The 22,878-nt window shown below is 36.8% G+C and overlaps 1 protein-coding gene across 2 annotated transcripts in view; it reads left to right on the forward strand.

The window, feature by feature from the left end:
- The window catches only part of Cog4 (conserved oligomeric Golgi complex subunit 4), a 182,687-nt gene continuing 159,809 nt past the window's right edge, over positions 1-22,878 (forward strand). For both annotated transcript variants that reach the window (XM_090376878.1, XM_090376879.1), the window contains exons 1-3: positions 1-201; positions 2,265-2,347; positions 12,891-13,005. In XM_090376878.1, coding sequence (XP_090233004.1) covers positions 103-201; positions 2,265-2,347; positions 12,891-13,005 — 297 coding nt within the window. In that variant the 5' untranslated portion in view covers positions 1-102. The remainder of the gene's footprint in view (positions 202-2,264; positions 2,348-12,890; positions 13,006-22,878) is intronic.

Raw genomic sequence — 22,878 nt, forward strand, 5'->3', positions numbered from 1 at the left:
TCGAGGGTTTGGCTTACTCGGGTTATAAATCAGTTTTTATTAGTATTTTTATATATTAATCGTAAACAAACATCAACGTGGCTCTTGTAGTTGTTGTAGGCTATGGCGGTGCGTTGTGAAAGTGAATCAGTGTTTGACGTAAAAAAATTAATAAGTTTTGAGGATGTAAAAATTGCATACAGCAAATTATCGGAAAAAGAGGTGAGCTGTACATGCTGGAAAATATAAACAGTACCATTCATTCATTCTTTCTTTTTCTTTTAACTTTTTATTGTGTATTGTCATTTAACTTCATTTTGATGCTTTTTGAACTGCATAGCCATCCTATCTGTGCTGTAATTGAGAAAACTTTTCAATTTGGAAATTGAATTGGACTTTTAGCCGATTGTGATATTACTTCTTGAACCTTGTCTTAGTATACATGATAGTTGAGCTAGTGTTTTAACATTTTTTTTTTTTTAATCAATGAAAACATGCGAAATGCTTTATTTTTAATATTTTCTCAATTTGATAGCCTATCATTCTGCAGGTTAAAAATTAAGCATTCTACAATTTTTCTTCTTTTGAATTCACCGAAATTGTAGATTTACTATATTGTTACACAAAATCAGTAAGTGAAAGCATTTCTGAACCCGATCTTCAGTGTAAAGATAATATAATTGCCATTCTCACCGACTGGTTTTATTTTATTTATTTTTTTGCCATTACTGCCAGAATATGTTGTCGATCCTTTCAGACAATTCGAAGTTTTTATAATGCAAATTTATAGCCCTCTAAATAATTCGAAATTATTGAGCTTTTAGTTGTGTAACTAATCAGAGAAAATAAATTTTATTTAACCATTGGCTCCATATTTTCTCTGGGACACGAGTCAAGTTTGCAGGTCTGTAATTACTCACTACACCCTTTGATCTACTTTTGCATATCTCAAATCTGTAGGAAACCTCTCTGAATCAAGGGTGCTCTTAAAATTATGGCTGAAGGTTTGCTTACCTCTTTTGCTACTTCTTTCAGTGTATTTTCATATGATAGATTTCATCAGCACTAGGTTACTTATTTACATCTTTTTTTTCAGCACTTTCTCTTCCAATTATTTAGTTCCCATTTATAATTTTACATGCTTCTTATATCCTAATTGCTGAAATTTCTTCGTAAGTAAAATGCAAAATATTTATTCAGTTTGTCAACAACCTGAACAAGATCATCAATATTTCAATCTACAACCTGAACAGGTTCATCAATATTTCAATCTACAACCTGAACAAGTTCATCAAATTTTTTCGTTAACAATGAAAGGAAAGGGATTCAGCTCATCACTTTCCATTTATTGTTAACGAAAGTAAAGAATTATTTGCTGCTTTACTTTGCACTTTTAACAAAAGACTTCTTGTTATCTGCCTTAGCTTACTAAACCCTCCAACTTCCTTTATGGAACCAAAATCCCTTCCCTTTCCTCTCGACAGTTATATCTTAAAATAAATCCCACATTAATATATTATGATCACTGCTGCCTAATGGTTCCTTTATCTGGAGATTCTTGATTCATGAAGATTTATTGCTGATAATTAGATCACAAGTATTGCTTCTTGTTGTTAGAGACAAAACATGAGTATGTCTCTTGTTCTGTCTCTAACATTCTAGTATAGAAAACAGTATCCAGTAAAGTTCTGCTCCTATGTGAGTGACCAACTCATGAGCTCCAGGCAACATCTGGAAAGTTAAAATCCCATATAAGACATTACTGTCTCTCTATTTGTCAGTATAGTTCATTATACTTGTCTCAGTGTCATTTGGTCTATAACATACTCCTGCTCTCATTTTCGTTTTCCCAGTGCATATATCACCCCAAACTGATCCAGTATTATTCTGGCAGCCTAAGTCAACTGGATGCACTCCTTAGATTTTATATCTTCTTAATTTAGAGCATAACTTGTCCTTCTCCCTCCTGTCTTATCTGTACACATTATACTCACCATATTCAAATTCTGCATCCCTGTCTCTGTGTAACACTTTGTTTTTGATATCCCTATAATATATGCATCTGATTACTTAACTAATACTTAAAATTTCAAATGTATATACTATACTCCTTTTTGCCTGAGAAAGTGTATGTGTGCCTGTTTTAACTGTTCAGAATTGAATGTATGTTTAGATGTTTTTGTTTTACTTGTCTTGACATGTAGAGCAATTCCCTGTGATTTTGCTGGTATAATTTAGAAATACCTTACCATATATTTATTTTTTTTTTCCCCTGTTTTTAATAGAAACAGATTACACAAGAATTAGATGGTATTCTCGATCAACATGTACACATTGAAACCAAGATGATGTCTTTACAAAAGATGCTGTAAGTATTTCACTTTGTATAAAGAAAATTAGTTATGTTTTTCTGTATACAAGCACTCCCCGGTTTATGTAATACTAGACTTATGGAAATTCGACTTTATGTAAGTTTTTGCCAGCCAGTGCAAACTTAAAAGAATCATGGAAACGTATTTTGCATCTCTTGGAATAAATGGAGGTATCATGAAAATATCATAATGTGAACCCAATAACATATTGTTTGTTTTTTTTTTTTGGTAATTTGTTCCTAGACCTTGAAAGTTGAAATTTCTCTCTAAAATGTCATTTTTATAATGGAAATTGCACTACCGTTTCATCATTATCATACGTTCCGTTATAAGAATCAATTTTGAATGCCTTTGTGATATTTCTTTAATTGGAATAATTAAAGAATGCCTTTCTTTAATTGGAAACCTGATAAAATAAAAGTACTGTTACAGATCAACTCATACATGTTGTAGTCATCAGTACTTTTCATTGCTTTGTAACTATCCCATGCTATCTTTTTTCTTCTCTATTTAACTGGCCAACTCTGCATTCATCCATTTCAGTATCCTCCTCCTTCAATATTTTCTTAATAGTATGTATGCATTTCATGGCGTCTGTGATTTTTGCATTAAAAGTATTCCATAATTCAACTGTCTGCACTGTCTTTCTTCATCTTCCAACTTACAATTGCGTGATCACTACCTGATGAGAGTTCCCGTATTGTAAGCCCCGTGATATCATCTGACTTGTGAGTAATGATGAGGTCAAGAATATTCTTACCCCTAGTATTTTCTCTAAAAAACTACTCCAAATAATAATCATCTAATTCAGTATTTCCCAAACATTTTTGCTCACAAACCCCTTTTAGCTTCAAAAAATAATCACAGATCCTCACATCCTTGATGATAGGTATTCAAAATTAAAAAAATTTATATCTCAGAACTGATTTATTATATGTTTACAATCTAACTTTTTCTGACTGACAAAAAAAATAACTGAATAATAAACTGTCACTATATCAATTGAACCTCATTGGCTACTAGTGTGAAGTAATTTTGCACAGACATGCTATCTGGTTTCTCTGAAACACAAAATGGATGGCGCCTCCTTAGCCAGGTGGGAAGGAGCAGCAGTGCGTAGCACACGCTTCTTGATTAGACCGGGGTTCGAGCCCGTCACCACCAAATACGGAGGATGTGGAAAGGTCAGGGAATGACCACCGCATATCCCCGGAGCAATACAGCCTTAGTTGCTAATGCTCCTAAAAAACCAAATAACAAACAAACAAAATGGATTTCACACCCAGGTGGTGTCATTGGTAGAAGATCCGAAGTATTTCTGAAATGCCTGTCACAAACCATTTAAATGTTGGACGATGCTACTATAAATAGTTTCTTTCAGGCTAGATTCAGTTTCTGTCAAAAAGTCATTCAGAGTTGGAAAACATTCATACTGCCTTTTTTCTACACACCTCTTCCAAAATTCCAGTTTACGTTGAAAAGACACAATTCTGTCCCTTGTTGTGAATAAAGACACACTCTTTCCTTGACATCAGAGGTTTAGTTCATTAATTCTTGTAAAAATGTCGGCTAAGTATGCCAGTCTCTGCAGCCAAGATGTATTTGCCAAACAGTGAGAAAGATAAAATGGGTGATTAATAAAAAAAAGAATAAATTTCTGAGTGAAGTTCAAAAACTCTAACAAGAACTTCCACCTTGGAAACCCTCCTTATTTCTGTATGAAGCAGAAGTGTTGCATGTTAACTGCCCATTTCTTTACAAAGTAACTTAACCACTCTGCTATTAAGTGGCCTAAATTTAATGTGGTTCACTATCTTTACAGCATTATCCAACACAGTTTTTAGGTCTCTTTCCATCATTTTGGTGACAAGCGTTTGTCGATGGAGCATACAGTAACTACTTGAACAAGACTGCACTAACATCTTTCAGATGTGTCACCACCCCAGCCGTTTTTCCTGTCGTTACTCTGGCCCTATCAGTGCAAACATTAACACATTTTTCCCAAATGATTTCATGTTCTGTCATGTAATTATTTATGACAGTAAACATTCTTCTCCGGTCGTGCGACTTTCAAGAGGTTCACAGAGCAGTAAATTTTCCTTGATTTTGTTCTGGAACCGAAACGTACAAATGCGAGTAATACTGCTGCTGCTGCTACTACTACTACATTATTCCTTTAATTAAAAAAATAAGTAAAATTCAAAGTAGCCATTACAGAAATGTATCCACAAATCCCCTGGGAACTGTTTGCAGATCCCTTTGGATCTGTGGAGTGCAGTTTGGGAACCACTGATCTAGTTTATTTAAAAAAATTTTCCCCATGGTGAGTTTCCTCCCACTTATTCCAATTAATTTTGGGCAGATCGAAGTCACCCATAATAGACATTTGCGCTTGCTTGCCCATTCCATCTGCACTCTTCACAATCTTCTGGTCTGTTGATTACTCCCACTCTCATTATACATTTTCTTTCAACTAACTCGCACCACAAAGTTTCTATGCTGGTAGATGTAACTTGAGACTTAGCAAAAAGTCTTCTCATTCTCAGGTTGCTCTTGATAAGAAGCATGACCCCATCACCCCTTCTGTCTTCCCTATCTTTCCTCTATATTATGCTTCTTTTTTTTTAATGAAAACCCCAAACATGAGACATATTAGAACCTATAATACTTAGTACCATGCGTGACTTGAAGGTTGAGAAGATGAAAAGAAGATACTTGTTGACATTAGACTTGAATTTCTGTAGATTGTAATTATCAGGAAATATGTACAAAGGAAGGTTGTTCCAGAAAACAGAAGTTGAATGAATAAATGAGGAAGAAGAAAAGTTGGTTCTGTGAGTTTGAAGTTGAACACTAAAAGGATGTTGACTGATTATGTCACATGTTCGGAGTGCTTTGAAGAGAGAGCAGGAATTATAGAAGCCAATTCAGAAGAAGAGTGCCCATGGAAGTATCTGTAGAAAAGGCATGCAGCAGAAACATAAAGTCTGTGAGACGGAAAGTGGAGAGACTCTGTTAGAGATGAGTCATTAATTAACCTAACTGCCCTCTTTTGAATGGAAGCCAGAAACCTGAGAGAGGTTTTGAGGGTGCCACACCAGATGTGGGAACAATATTCTATGGTGAGGTGCATTTGCACTTTGTACAGAGTGAACAGCTGTTTGGAAGAAAAGTAATGCCAAGAGCAAAAGAGAAAACCCACTTTTAATAGATGCAGAAGAAGCAATATTTGCAATGTGCTTATGTCAGGAGAGATTAGAAGTCAGGATAATCCCCAATAGAGATATATAACTTCTTGCCTAGAAATTAGAGTGTTATCTGTTTACTGAAAATGCAAGGAGAAACTGCAGTAGCGGCAAACCAGTTTGTCCGGTAAGTTTGCTGTGGTTCTCGTGTTGGCTTTCTTTACCTTTGCCATTTGTTCTATTAGTTTGACAATTCATGATGTATTGAGTACTAAGAAAAGTTGGGGAGGACATGTTGTATGAAATAATGAAATTTTTGGATATGGCAAGAATATACCCAGCTAATTGACATAATGTGGTCTCGATAATGCCACATGGATACACACTACTCAGACTCCCTCCAGTCACTATCTGGCAGCGTAGAGGCAGTGAGATTATACACTAGCTGATCCGGAAGCCTCCTAGAGAGTTACCAATAGATTTGGTCCAGTGGACTATCTAGTAGCTTGTGACACCTTTTTAGAGCTGTACTCCCAAAATGTAAGGAAGTTTGGATCTCGCGTTTAATGTCCATCATAACCTCAAAAGGTATCAGTCACACTGCATGATGGAAAAAATGGAAGGGTAGCCAGGGCATTTCTCTAAAGACTAAACATAGGCTCCACAACCTTAAGCCTCCAATAAGCAAAGTGGTGGTATTGCTGTGGTTGATGAGAGTCATCTACCACCTAGTATCACCTGGTAACACAGAGGGGGCATCATTCCTCCATGTGTTGTCGGTGCCACACCTCCACCTCGGGTGCTCATCTCCAGTATGCTAGGTGTTGTATTTCAAGACTTTTACATGGGGTGGTTTATACCCAGGAGTACTAATATTCCCACCATCGTGAAAGTGCAAGCAGACCAACTGGATTTCACCAAAATTAGGTCCACTTGACTTGAGTGTCACTTGTATAATAGCAAGCGAAGCTTTGCGTACCTGAGAGAATGTCTGTGACAGCCTTTAGCACCAAGGATATATACCATAATGGAACTCGTCATCATCAATTTCTCAGCAACAGGTTTCTGTTAGCTCTATTATGTCAACATTAGTTGCCCTAACCAGGAGTTAAAATTCAGCAATTTTATTGACAACACTTTTGATATTACTGTAGACACAGTTAAGACTAAGTATTCTATAGTTTACTACTCTGAGACACCCCCTCCAAGTTATTTAGGCTTGTTTCCCTAACTTTATCATCCCGCTCATTTGAAATGTTGCTATCCTCAGAGGGCGCCTCCGTAGCCAGGTGGGAAGGAGCAGCGGTGTGTAGCACTTGCTTCTTGATTAGACCGTTGTTCGAGCCTGTCACCACCAAATACGGAGGATGCGGAAAGGTCAGGGAATGACCACCGCATATCCCGGAGCAATATGGCCTTAGTTGCTAATGTTCCTAAAAACCAAATAACAACAACAGCACACGTTTCTTGATTAGACCGGGGTTCAAGCCCGTGACCACCAAATATGGAAGATGTGGAGAGGTCAGGGAATGACCACTGCATATCCCCGGAGCAATATGGCTTTAGTTGCTAATGCTCCTAAATAACAAACAACAAGCTATCCTCAGAACATCATATCAAAATTGGCTGTTGCACAAACAAGAATTCTTGAAGTGAGTGCAAGCATTACTTTGACCCATGTCATCAGATAAAGGTCACTGTTGTAAAAAAGCCATGAATTAGGGTTGAAATTGAAAGTGTCGGCAATTCTGCCCAGACATGATAGGAGGGAGTATATGATGAGAGCCTTGTCATTCAATTCAGCCCTGGAAAGATTGTGCAAGGCTCAAGGGATAGAAATTTTTTCAGCCTGGTCTGTACTTGTTAACAGGAGAGACTGCTTCTACAGGGATGGGATACACTTAAATAGTAAGGGTGCAAGAATATTTGCTGATGCTATCGAGGCAGTGTTAGGTGGGTCGGAAAACTGCTAGCTTGGGGGGATACAAGGACTAATAGATTAACAGTAGCCACTGGCAGAGGTGAAAGTGATTCTTGCACTGCTTCTATTGGAATGAGCAGAAGCCTGAAAAACAAGATGCAGAGTATTTCAGAGACTGCTGGGAGTCATTGCAGTACAAGTAAACACATGGGTTGTGTTAGGGTGGCTAAGAATAGGAACAGGTGCATGTATACTTGCGTATACACCAATGATAGGAGTTTAGTAAATAAATTTGATGAATTTGAGGTATTGCTTGAAACATCAAAGGCAGATATTGTTGGGATATCAGAGATGTGTCACACATATAAGGAATGCAGAACTGGAATTTGGGGAGTACAATGTATACAGGAAGGATAGGAAGGGAGGGGGGGTTATGCTATTATTTAAGAAACACATAAAAACACAAGAAAGTGTAGCTAGTCGACATCACTGGACAGTGCAGTGTCGAGTCAGTTTGGTTTGACATAAGCATTGGGAGATCAAAATTGAGAATAGGAGTGTGTTATAGGCTTAATGACTCTGAAGAGTATAATAAGAAACTGTACAGAGAAATAAAAAGGGGCAGTAAATCAGAGAGTCATATAATGGGGGATTTTAATCTCCCAGATATTGACTGGAATTTGTGGGTTGGTCACTCACACGCTAGCAAGGCTTTTGTGGATTTATTGAACGATTGTTTTCTACATCAGCATGTTCGGGAAGCAATTAGAGGGAGTAATACTCTTGATCTGATTATCAGTAGTGATTCTTCATGCAGTTAGAATCTGCACATAAAGGAACCACTAGGTGGCAGTGATAACAGTGTGCTGAAATGGGATTTACTCAAAGAAGTAACTACCATCAGGGGTAAAGGGAAGGGTTTTTGCTTCCTTAAAGGCGACTATGATGGCCTGAGACAGTATTTAAATTCTATACGGTGGGTCCAACTGATGATTTTACCAACAGCAAATTCAAAATGGGAAGCATTCAAAGAATTTATCTTGGGAGCTACTAGGCTTTACATACCAACTAAGAAATATTGTTCAAGGTTTAGGCCTAAATGGATGTCAGATGAACTAATGAGACATATGGCAGAGAAAAAAAATGCATGGGATACATATAAATTAATGGGTGACATGGAAGCCTATGATAGATATAAGCTGGTCTGTAACCAAGTCACGAAGGAGATTAGGCAGGCAAAGGCAGATTTTAAGAAATCTTTGGCAAAGGATGCAAAGAAAAACAGCAAATTCTTTACCTATGTAAACTATAGAAGGAAAGGAATGAATCAGATTGGTCCACTGGATATTGATGGTTCAACTGTTGATGATCCTGCTCAGGTGGCTAACAAACTAAATGAGTATTTTGCATCAACATTCACACATGAGGAGTTATTCAGGGAGGGGAATGCCAGAGGTGAATTAAACTCTGGCAGTGAGCTAGATAATCTCGTAATAACTGAGAGTAAAGTGGAGGAGAAATTGTTGAAGATAAACATAAAAAGGCACCCAGGGTGGATGGGATCTGTCCAGTTATATTAAAGGAGGCAGCAAAGGAAGTAAGCAGACCCTTAGCCATAATTATGAGAGCTTCTTTGGACTCAGGGGAGGTACCCATGGACTGGAGATGTGGAAATGTGACCCCAATTCGCAAAGGAGGATCAAAGGGCAGCACAAAGTTGGCAGGGTTGTTAATGACAGTGTGCTACTGCAACAGGATCTAGATAATTTGGGCAGATGGGCTAAGAAGTGGCAACTGAAGTTTAACCTTGACAAATGCAAAGTACTGTATATGGGTAGAAGTAACCCCAGAGAAACGTACCAACTGTGTGATACTACACTTAAGGTGGTAGAAAATGAAAAAGACCTGGGAGTAATTGTGCAGTCAGATATGAAGTTTTCTGAGCAATACAGACAGGCTGCCAGGGCAGGTCATGGGGTTTTGTCAATGATATATAGGAATTTTGCTAGCAGGGAAAAGGAGGTGATTGTCCCTCTGTATAAGGCAATGGTCAGGCCACGCCTTGAGTACTGCATACAGGTCTGGAGGCCTGATTTTAGGAAGGATGTAGATTTACTTGAGCATGTACAGAGAAGGGCAACAAGATTGGTGAGGGGAATGAAGGGATCCTCTTACCAAGAGAGGCTTTAAGTTCTGCAAATTGCAGTGGCTGGAGACTAGGCACCTGCGCTGTGATCTGATTGCGGTATATAAGGCCTTGAATGGGTTGAGCCCGCCGAATTCTGATGGGAACCTTCCACTTGTTCAGATTACGAACCTAAGGGGGCATAAATTCAAATTAAGAAAAGACAGATGTAGAATAGATGTGCGGAAATTTGCCTTTAGCCAGTGGGTGGTTAATTGCTGGAACAAACTTCCATCTGTCGTTGTGGAAGTTGATAGGTTGAATAAATTTAAGGAGGAACTGGACAGGCATTTGGAGGGAATGGTGTGATTTTTTTTTTTTTTTTTTTTTTTTTTTGGCTGATGCTGCATAAGCTCATACACTTGCTTTCTTGCATCACATGCTACTACTACTACTACTACAAGTAATTATAGACCTGTTAGTTTAACTTCTGTGCCAGGAAAATGAATGGAGGCACTGTTTAAAGAAGCACTGCAGGATCATCTACACAAGACTACAGTTATAGCTCCGACACAGCATGGTTTTGTTAATTGAAATCTTGCCTGACCAATTTGATTGGATAATGTGATGGGGTCACATTATCCAATCACAAAGGAACTGAATGCAGGGAATAACTTTGATATCATATATTTGGACCTTAGAAAGGCTTTTGATACTGTTGCACATGGAAGACTGCTGAAAAAATTGGAGCAGTGTGGCATTGGAGGCAAATTGCTGCTATTGATAAAGGGATGGTTGAGTGGGAGAAGACAGAGAGTGGTAATCAATGGACACTGCTCATCGTGGACTGATGTTATTAGTGGAGTCCCTCAGGGTTCAGTGTTGGGTCCATTGTTGTTTTCTGTATTTATAAATGATATTGATGGTATATCAAGCTTAATATCCAAGTTTGCAGACCATACGAAGGTTGGCAGGGTTGTTAAGGACACTAATGACAGTATGCTGCTGCAACAGGATCTAGAAAGGTTGAGCAGATGGGCTGAGAGGTGGCAAATGAAGTTTAACATTGACAAATGTAAAGTACTACGTATGGGAAGCAGTAACCCCAGAGCAGCGTATCAACTCTGTGGTACTGTACTGACAGTGGTAGAGAATGAAAAGGACCTGGGGGTAATTGTGCAGGCAGATATGAAGTTTTCTGAGCTGTGCAGACGGTCTGCAAGAGTAGCTCATGGTGTCTTGTCAATGATATACAGGAATTTTTCTAGCAGGGATAAGGAGGTGATTATCCCCTTGTATAAGGCAATGGTCAGGCCACACCTTGAGTACTGTATTCAGGTCTTGTGGCTTCATTTTAAGAAGGATGTAGAGCTGTTGGAACGAGTACAGAGAAGGGCAACAAAATTAGTGAATGGAACAAAGGGTTGCTCTTACGAAGAAAGGCTTAAGTTTTGCAAATTACAGTGTCTGGAGACTAGGCATCTGCGAGGTGATATGATTGAGGTCTATAAAGCCTTGAATGGCTTGAGCATGCTCAATGCTGATGGGATTCTTCCTCTTGCTGAGAATAATCACCTGAGAGAGCATTAATTCAAATTGAGGAAAGACAGATGGAGGATAGATGTGCTGAAGTTTGCCTTTAGCCAGTGGGTAGTTAGTTGGTGGAACAGACTTCCATCCCTTGTTGTGGAAGTTGATAGCCTAAATAAATTTAAGGCTGAATTGGAACGAATTTGGAACGAATGGAGGGGTGAAATGGGAGTGTTTTTTGTTTTTTTTGGCATAAGCTTGCTTTCTTGCATCATATGCCTCTGCTAATGCTAAATGCTAATCAATATTATCCTTCTCCCCCTAACTAGCAATTACCCTGAACCTTTATGGTATCCTCAATGATACTGGCAAAAATCCTTGCACTGCCTTTGTTCAAATGAAAACTATCTCTAGAAAATAGATTCCTTCTACCTACAAATGTGAACCACGCTGGTAAAAATTTCCCTCTCATAGCCTTGCAGAATCCCTCAAGTCATGAGTTAATTTACAAAGCTTTCGACATATAATTCCTCCTGTTGTATTTGGGGGAGAATTGCGGATACATACACTTTCTGATGTAACTTGCAGTATTTTTTCATCATGGTCCTGTATTTATCCAACAAATGATCATGTTATTGTTAAATATTGTTAATTAACACTAGAATAATAATATAATTGTTGCTCCCAGTAAACACAACCTATTTCTGGTCCACTTATCTTTATTACAAAAAAATGTTACCCATAAAACTAGATTAACTTCAACCAGAGCAGTTTGCAGTAGACTATTCTTTCCTGGAACCCAAATCGGGGAGTGCATCACTTGGCAGGTTATGAGATACTTGAGTTCCCTGACAAGCTCCCAGTTACATTTCTAGGGCAAGCACTTGTTTCTTCAGTGACTCAAATTCTTGTAATGCACCAAGTTCTAATTTGCGATTGGTATACTGCTTGTCAGGTGCAAAGAAAAGAATTGTCATTTGAGCTAGGTATGTCTACTAGGTCAACCTTGGAACACGTGCCACAGGCTATAAGAATAACGAACTCATGACTTATACCGGAAATGCCTACAGGCATTTCTGTCTGAGTCACATCGTCCTTGGATTTTGTATTGTACATGGATCTTGTAGCAACTATTATTTAGGTAAATGAATGTTGGAAAGATTGCAAAATTTAAATTTAAAATATTATAGAATTTAAATTAACAAAAGATTATAGAAATAAACTGTTGACAAAACTTTGACCACTGGAGAAGATTAAAATTTAAGTTAAGCTATGAAAAATTTCAATGGTCCTGCCAAAATATCAATAACAAAGCTATCTGAATATTAAGCTTTCCAAATACTTACAAAAATTTAAATTTTCAATATATTACAGAATTTAAATTTACAAAATATTACAGAAATTAAACTGTTGACAAAACTAAACACTATTGAAGTTAAATTTAAGCTACGAACGAAAGTTACAAAGTTCCCGCCAAAATGTCGATAACACAAGCTATCTGAATATTAATTTGTGGCTATCTCTCTATGGAGATTATGGGGATTTACTTTTAATAATTATATGAAAATCCACAAGTTATTAAACAATACCAGTAACATTCTTATTATATGGTTATAATATTGCTAAATTCTGAGAAAGATACATAAAACATGGGAAAACAATATAGAAAGAATCTAAATAAAAATAATGAAAATAAAGAATTATTCCTGTGTCTATTATTATTTTTTTTAATTAATTAATTTATTTTCCAATGGCTTCATTTAGAATTTCTTTTTCAGCCCAAACCTCCGTTTAGTATATTCAGATGCCAAACAATTAGCCAACATGATCTCAGTTACGTCTGCTTTGGCTGAAAATATTAGCAGCAAGGTTAAGAAACTGGATATCACCAAGGTCAGAATATATATTTTTGATAATTAAAATTGTTAAGCTCTATTAATGATGTTTTAAAGCTTATTTTCTGTAGCTAGAGTGGAATTTTATTGTTACACTGTCCAAAATAATGGACAGTGGACATTATAATATTAACAGTTCCAATATGTTTATACAAATGTCTGCATATTATTAGTAGTAGTAGTACTGCAAATGCTGCAAGGAAGCAAGTTTATGCAGAATCAGCCAAAAAAAAATCCAGTGCTTCCCATTTCATCTGTCCATCTCCTCTAACAATTTATATAGTTTGAATTTATTCAAACTACCCACTTCCACAACACCAGATTGGAATTTGTTCCAACAATCAACCACCATCTGACTGAAAGCAAATTTCTACATATACGACACACAACCATCCTTCCTCAGTTTTAATGTATGCCTCCTCATGTGTGTAGTCTGAGCAAAGGGAAGTATTCCATCAGTATTGAGCTTATTCAATCCATTCAAGGCTTTAAATACCTTAATCAGATCTTCTTGTAGGTGCCTGGTCTCCAGATGCTACAGTTTGCAAAACTGAAGCCTTTCCTGATAAGAACACCCTTTTGTTCCCATCACCAATCTTGTTGCTGTTTTCTGCACCCATTTTCCAATAGATACGAATGATAAATACATAAATATATAACAACATGCAGATTAGATCTGTACATTGTATAAAGTTTATTTTCAGTATGATGACTTACCTTAATTCGTGGCTTGGAAAGTCATTGGTAGACAGTGACCCATCAAATATTAGTTTATACTGGTCAAAAATTACACTATATGACAGCATTGGAGTTCATCACTGTCAATTGAAGAATAAATAACTTTGTAAAGTTTAATATCATCTACATAGAGTTGCCACTCAACATTAATGGACTGAAATAAAGTTCACAGATCATTAATATAAACAATAAAGAAGAGTGGACCCAAGGGTGAGCCTTGAGGAACACCTTGCGAAACAGTAAAAGGAGCTGATGAAGTATCATCAATTATTACGGATAATTTACAATTTCTAAGCAGCAAATCCAGTAAAGGGGATCATAGACCATAAGATGAAAGCTTGGTGAGCAGAAAACCAATGTGGACAGAGTCAAATGCATGTGAAATATCAAGGAAAGCGAATCAATTTTATTTCCTTTGTCTAAATTAGTTTGTAGGAAATGAGAGAACAGGGCCAGACTTGAAGCAGTTGATTTCCTGAGAAGAAAAGCATACTGATGATTATTGATAAAAGGGTGAAGGTAGGAACTAAGATATTTATAAAGTAGAAGTTCAAAAATTTTATTCAATTGTATTCAGTATAGTAATAAGTCAGTAGTTATTAGGTATAGTGTTCTCATCCTGTTTTTTATATATCGGAATGATGTAGGCCTCTTTGAATGCTGAAGAGTAACAACCATGAGGAAGACAGTAATTGAAGAGATTTGTAAGAATTGGAGCTAGACGAACAACTTTTCTTGAAGAAAGGAGCAAGGAGGGTAGCAAGGACCAGGAACAGGGAAATCTTTAAGCCAAGAAATGACTGACTGGACATCATCAGTAGTGAGAAAATCTATCAAAATAGTCATTAGTATTATATTCAAATGGATAACATGGAATAGAACGTTGCTGTTCAGGAGAACAAAGTTTTGAAAAATGGGTAGCAAAAAGATTAGCAATGCCAAGAGGACAGTTGATTGAGATATTAGAATCATTAGTTAACATTGGAATTCTGGAAGATCTTGATAGCCATTTTAGATAGCACCATAATGGTCTGGAATTGAAATTCCAAGCAAGTTTTCGCTATAGCAATTCTCCTTTTTATTTCTAAATGGCTTTTGCCATCCTCTTGTATGTTGCTTCCAAGATATACAAATGAACTTACTTATTCAATTTCCTTGTTATCTATTTCTATCTTGTCTGTTTTTCTTTGACTTTCTTTTCCGGCAACCATTATTTTTGTCTTTTTTGTGTTAATTTTGAACCCATATTCTAAGAAAACTTCTATATTGCTTCTACATTACTTCTGTTGTGTTTTACAACTCTTCTTCATTTTCTGCTAGCGCTGCTATATCATCTGCAAAACGTATGAATTGCACCTGTACTCCTCTATATTTATTCCTTTGGTTTTTCACTTCACTTTCTCCAGAGCATCCTCTGTATACAAGTTAAATAGTAATGGTGATAATGCACACCCCTGCCTAACTCCTTTTCTTAACTTGGCTATTACTTCATTATTTTGAAATTCAGTTTTTGTTGTTTGATTTTCATATAATTTTTTGATGGCTCATCAGTCTCTCCAATCAAACTGGGCCTTCTTCATGACGCTGAAAAGCTTCTCCCAGAGAATACTGTCAAATGCTTTTTCTAGATCAATAAAAGCTATATGTGTGTGGTTTTATTTATGATTATTCTTCTATCTACAATTGTGCGTAGTGCTAAGATGACTTCTTGTGTTCCTCTTCTATTTCGGAAACCAAACTGATCTTCACTTAAAAACTGTTCTGTTTTCAGTTTAATTCTGTGTTTTATTATGTTCGAAAGTATTTTGGATGCGTGGCTAAGCAGACTGATGGTTCGGTAGTTTTTACACACTGTCGCATTTCCTCTTTTTGGCAATGTCACTGTCTGGCTTTGAAAAAAGTCATCCACATCTTTTCCTTCTTCATAGACTGCTTTTATGATATTAAGTTTTGAGAATAATACTACAGTTACTAGTAACTATGGTATTATTCTCAAAACTACTACTAACTAATACTACTTAGTACTACAACTAATATTAGTATAATATGACACTAATAATATAATACTAATACTAGTACCACTACTAATATTAGTATAACACTAATAATATGATACTATAATGTGATACTAATACTTACTAGTACTAATACTAACACTAGGTGGTAGATGACGCTCATCAACTGGTGCAATACCACCACTTTTATTGGAGGCTTGAAGTGGTGGGACTCATGTTTAGTCTCTAGAGCAAAGTTTCCGGCCTCCCTCCCCTTCTCCTTCAACTCATGCATGGTACTACTAGTACTAATACTAATATAAAATAGCACTGATATGATACTATAATATAACATAATACTAATATGTATTAAGACTAACACTAGGTGGTAGATGACGCTCATCAATCAGTTCAATACCATCCCTTTGCTTATTGGAGGCTTGAAGTGGTGAAAATCACGTTTAGTCTCTAAGAGCAAAGTTTCTGGCATCCCCCCTTCTCTTTCAACCCATGCACGATACTACTGGTACTAATACTGACTAGTGCCACTACTAATATAAAATAGCACTAATAATACGATAATATAATACTAATACTAACACTAGGTGGTAGATGACTCATCAGCTGGTGCAATACCACCACTTTGCTTTTTGGTGGCTTGAAGCGGTGAAAACCATGTTTAGTCTCTAGAGCAAAGTTTCTGGCACCCCTTCCCCTTCTCCATTTGCATGGTGCTAAGTACTATAGGTTTTGATACCTTTCGTGTTTGGGCTGTTCATTAAAAAAAAAAAAAAAAGTGCGCAGAGTATCACAAAATTCAGTTGACTCTGAAATCAATTCTAAGAGACTGGAACTGTATAAGATTAAGACCATCCATTACTTTGCTAACAGATGACTACTATTTCAGTTTAACTGCTTATCAGAACTGACTGCTGAATGCTGTGCAATTGCAACATGAGTTTTTGTGTGCTTGTGGAATGACTTGTACTGACTCATACCAAATACAGTCATCTTTGCCAAACAGGGCTTTATATACACTGGCCAATAGTTTGGCATTCCGTTGGCTGAATTCCACCATGGGATCCACAGGGACTGTTCTCAGAAACTTTGTAGGTGAATCTCTGCTCACTGAAACCAAGCACCTTTCACAGACCAGCTCCAAGTTCATCTTGCAACTAGATTCTTGGTGAGTCCATATCTGTTAAAATTATATAAAGGTAGTAGTAGTAGTAGTAGCAGTGGCATTTGATGCAAGAAAGCAAGTGTATGAGCTTATGCAGCATCAGCCAAAAAAAAAAATCACACCATTCCCTCCAAATGCCTGTCCAGTTCCTCCTTAAATTTATTCAACCTATCAACTTCCACAACAACAGATGGAAGTTTGTTCCAGCAATTAACCACCCACTGGCTAAAGGCAAATTTCTGCACATCTAATCTACATCTGTCTTTTCTTAATTTGAATTTATGCTCCCTTAGGTTCGTAATCTGAACAAGTGGAAGGATCCCATCAGAATTCAGCGTGCTCAACCCATTCAAGGCCTTATACATCTCAATCAGATCACCGCGCAGGTGCCTAGTCTCCAGCCACTGCAATTTGCAGAACTTAAGCCTCTCTTGGTAAGAGGATCCCTTCATTCCCATCACCAATCTTGTTGCCATTCTCTGTACACGCTCAAGTAAATCTACATCCTTCCTAAAATGAGGCCTCCAGACCTGTATGCAGTACTCAAGCCGTGGCTTGACCATTGCCTTATACAGAGGGATAATCACCTCCTTTTCCCTGCTAGCAAAATTCCTATATATCATTGACAAAACCCCATGACCTGCCCTGGCAGCCTGTCTACATTGCTCAGAAAACTTCATATCTGACTGCACAATTACTCCCAGGTCTTTTTCATTTTCTACCACCTTAAGTGTAGTACCACACAGTTGGTACGTTTCTCTGGGGTTACTTCTACCCATATGCAGTACTTTGCATTTGTCAAGGTTAAACTTCAGTTGCCACTTCTTAGCCCATCTGCCCAAATTATCTAGATCCTGTTGCAGTAGCACACTGCCATTACTGTCATTAACAACCCTGCCAACCTTTGTATCATCTGCAAACTTCGACATTAAGCCTGATATACCTTCATCAATATCATTGATAAATATACAAAACAACAGTGGACCTAACACCGAACCCTGTGGGACTCCACTAATAACATTAGTCCAAGAAGAGCAGCACCCATTGATTACCACCCTCTGTCTTCTCCCACTTAACCATCCTTTTATCCATTGTAGCAACTTACCCTTAATACCATTCTGCTCCAATTTGTACAATAGTCTTCCATGCGCAACAGTGTCAAAAGCTTTCCTGAAATCCAAATATATGATATCAAAATTATTTTTTGCATCCAGTTCCTTTGTAACCACATCATAATATCCTATCAAATTTGTCAGACAAGACATTCCCTTAACAAACCCATGCTGTGTCTGAATTATTGCTGCAGTGTTGTCTAGATGATCCTGCAATGCATCTTTAACCAGTGACTCCATTATTTTACCCGGAACAGAAGTTAAACTAACTGGTCTGTAATTACTCGTGTCATACTTCGATCCCCCTTTGTGAATTAGGGATACATTTGCACATCTCCAATCCGTGGGAACCTCTCCTGAGTCCAAGGATGCTCTAATAATTATGGCTAAGGGTTTGCTTAGTTGCTTTGCCGCCTCCTTTAATATAACTGGATAGATCCCCTCCATCCCAGGTGCTTTTCTTATGTTTAACTTCAACAATTTCTCCTCCACTTTGCTTTCAGTTACAGCAGGCCCCCGTTATAACGCGGTTCGCTTTACGCTGATTCGCTATAACGCTGTTCTTATATTATAACCCGTATCTGACTATAACGCTGTCACAGATCACTATAACGCTCTTTTACAGATTACATTTTTGACATATTAACGAAATCGTTTCATTTGATGAACTCGATAGCTTGAAAATGAATATTAAAACAGCATTAAAACGTTTCCCACGCCGACTTGGGAAATTTTCCCACGCTCAGTGAAATTTTCTCGCACGCTAATTTAGTTTCAGTACAGTGACTTGTTACGTAGTTCCGAGATCAACATTTTAAAAAATGATCAAGTATATTGCTTGTAATATTTGCGTTATATGCATTTATCCGAAGTCTAGTCATCACTCAGTAGAGTATTAGACATCGTGCGTAACGGAAAGTTTACTTGAACATTGTATCGTAATTAATTCAACCAACGCAGTTACATTTTCGAAGAGCTAATAATGACTGATAGGAATGAAAAAGCAACAACGTCTCGGCGCAGTACGAAGACTATAAATGTAAGAAAAAGACTGAATTTGAAAATTAAATTAGTCGTTTTGAAGCGAATCGATTCCGGTCAACGACAAACGGATGTGTGCCATAATTTAGGACTTGCAACTTTAACTGTAAGAACAATTATAAAAAAATAAAGAATTAATTTTTGCAGCGGAAAAGATAGCTGTTCCACTGCAAGCAACTATGGCTAGGCCGGCTATTAGGATTGAAATGGAAAGACTTTAATTTTATTGAAGATAATATTCCAATGCAGAATTCAGTTAAGTTAAATATTAAAAAAAGAGAGAGAGAGAGAAAGAGATTAGCCAATATGATGATCTGAAGAAAACTCGCCTAGAAAAAAAAAAAAAATGTGGAACCATTTAAAACTGGTAAGGGCTGGTTGAATAGATTTAAAATCCAGGGAGAAGCCGCAAGTGCTGATCAAGGAGCCGAAACTTTCAAAAAAGAACTTGTTAAAATTATTGAAGAGGGGTATTGTGTGTTATCCTGCTCAACAAATTTATAACATAGCTGAAGCAGGACTTTTGTGGAAACGAATGCCTAAAAGAAGTTTCATATTGAAAGAAGAAAAAAACATGCCAGGTTTCAAAGCAGCGAAGGATCGGTTGACTTTATTGTTGGTTGTAACGCTGCGGGGGATTTAAAATTAATACCCCTTTTAGTTTATTTGGAAGAGGGCCAAAGTTCAACTCAAAATCCACACATTTTTCATGATTAAATTCATTATTTTAATTGGAATTTTAAATTTACTTTTGATACGCAAGTAGTTACCACATAATTATACGTATGCAATGCAGAATATTTTATATGTGCAAATATTTGAATATTAAATATTTTGACCGACATTTGTGCATCTTTTCATTACTGTTTATTATTCATTAGGAAATATCCTATGGCACCGACCGCAGCTCATAAATACATATGTTACCTTATGGGAAAGCGGCGCTCGCTTAGCGCGGATTCACTTAGCGCTCTGTTTTTCCGGAACAAATGATCAGCGTTAAGCGGGGGTCACCTGTATTACAAAATCATTAAGTATCCTGCTACAATTTGATAACCTTCTGCCATTTTCAAACCTTAATAATTCCTCATGTGTGAATGTAGATGTAAAATACTCATTCAGTTTGTTTGCTATCTGAGCAGGATCATCAACAGTCGAACCATCGATGTCAAGTGGACCAATCAGATTCATCCCCTTCCTTTTAGAGTTTATATAAGTAAAGAAATCCTTGCTGTTTTTCTTAGCATCCTTTGCCAAAGATTTCTCGTAATCTGCCTTCGCCTGCCTAACCTCCTTTGTCACCTGATTACAGACTAGCTTATATCTGCCATAGCCTTCCGAGTCGCTTGATAATTTATATGCATCCCATGCATTTTTCTTCTCTGTTACGAGTCTCATTAGTTCATTTGATAACCATTTAGGCCTAAACCTTGAACAATATTTCTTAATAGGTATGAAATTTTTAGTAGCTTCCATGATTAATTCCTTGAATGCTTCCCACTTAGAATTTACTGTTGGTAACATCGTCAGTTTATCCCACTGTACAGAATTTAAAAACTGTCGGAGATCACTGTACTCACCTTTACGGAAGCAAAAACCCTTTCCTTTACCCCTGATGGTAATTAAATCTTTAAGTAAATCCCACATCAGTACTCTGTGATCACTGCCACCTAGTGGTTCCTTTATCTGCAAATTTTTAATACACGAATGATCACTGCTGATAACCATATCAAGAGTATTACTTTCTCTGGTTGCCTCTTGAACATGCTGCTGCAGAAAACAATCATCCAATAAATCCACAAAAGTCTGACTAGTGTGTGAGTGACCAACCCACAAGTTCCAGTCAATATCTGGGAAGTTAAAATCCCCCATTATAAGACATTCCGATTTACTAGCCCACTCTATTTCTCTGTACAATTGTTCATTAATACATGGTATACAAATAAGATCCTAATATCACTGATGCTCCCATATGCCAGAGCATTTAGATAAAGTTTCATTTTCATAGATGATAATGTCCTTCCTTTAAGGTTATAGCTTATTGATAATATGCCTGCTGAGAAGGATAGTGAGTGCATGCTTGACACAAAACTGGCAGATGAATTTCTTCTTAACCAGCACCTTTGTGATGCCCAGACAGCTGGAGAATGCTCTTAATGAGGAGTGGATAAAATTTCCCTAAATCTCCTGGATATTTCAATCAGTTTGACTCCATAGAAATAAAAAAACTTGTTTATTGAGTGCAGGTGATCGCACACGCTGGACTTGGGATCTACCTTCATTATGCCGTGTGAGTTGCTTTCTACCCATTTACCCATTATTGAACAAAACCTAAGACTGTGTTCACATTTGAGCATTCTGATGTAATGTTACATGAATGCTGAAATGTGGATGGTGTTACTGTATCAATCATTTATGTTTGGTTTTTTGTGCCCTCTATTTGCACTCTTTTTTTTTCAGTGAAACATCAAAGGATGTTATATATTGCTCTAGGTCAGCAGTTCCCAGCCTTTTTTGACTCGCAAACCACTTTCAACATAATATTTTTATCGTGAACCGCTAAGCTTATATTCCCTGAAATCATATAATAGTTCTGAATTTTTATTATAAAACATTTCAGTACTACATTTTTATAAGTGATATTGCATAATAATATAAAATTATTATTAAGTACCTGTACATAACTATGTTCTTTGAGAATGAAAAAACATTTAATATGGAAAACATATTTATTTAACACAATATACTTTATGATAGTAAACTAATTATAAGGAATTGTGGGAGATATGGTTTATTTCGTTGGCATTTCTCTACTGTTTTGTAGTTTACAAAAATATACCTATGTAAAGCTAAGCAGATACCATTACGGAATTTTTAGTGCGAACCCCCTGCAACACTCATGAACCACCAGTTGGGAACCACTGCTCTAGGTGATCTAGTGAGGATGGCTTTTGCCAGCTTCAATCAATCACTACTCTGAAGAGAGAGTTTCATCAGTTCATTTCTATATTAGTTTTTTTTTTTTAATTTATTATTTTTTTTATTTAAATCTTTCTATCAATAGTTAAATCAAAATAGAGTGAATTGGAATAGCTTCTTTAAATATGAAATCTTTCTTCACAATTTTTGGACAGTTACTCTGAATAAAATTTGAAATATGCTGATGCCACATGAGTAAAATTTTTAAAATGCTCAGGATTTAAAATACTGGGAAATCCACAAATTTTCTGGTATTTTAAATCAGATATTAGGACAAACCACTTATATGCATTTTGCCTGAAAACTTCCATTTGCCAGTCTTTCTCTTTCTCTCTCTTTTTTTTTTTTTTTCTTTCTTTTTGATTTAAAAAAATTGTGAATTAAAATAAAAGCTGTACTAGCTGCTTGTATGGGCACTATATTCTGAGCACAAATTACCTTGTGTTCCATCAGTTGTTCAAGTTACTGACAGCCGATGAAATCATCACCACCATGCATCCTGTTCCTTCAAATGCTTGCGGTGTTGATTCACTTCATTCCTGACCTTCATAATGTAACATGCAACATAATACGAATGTACATTATTTTAGTAGAATGCTCAGTTGTGTACAATGCCTAACATGGTACAGATAGAATACTGCTGCTGTGAACCAGTCATTCCTCTGTTATCAGGTTAATGAAGTTTAGTGTTGCCACGATAATGTGAATATGCAGCCAGCTTTCCTGTACCTGCAGCTGATATATAATAATTAGTATTTATTACAACACACCCATCCACTCGCTGCTAATAGTTAGCTGGCTCACTCCAAATACTACAAAGATGT

This window comes from Mastigoproctus giganteus, chromosome 7, assembly GCF_048544385.1.
Source record: "Mastigoproctus giganteus isolate SK-2022 chromosome 7, ASM4854438v1, whole genome shotgun sequence".
Taxonomy (NCBI): Eukaryota; Metazoa; Arthropoda; class Arachnida; order Uropygi; family Thelyphonidae; genus Mastigoproctus; species Mastigoproctus giganteus.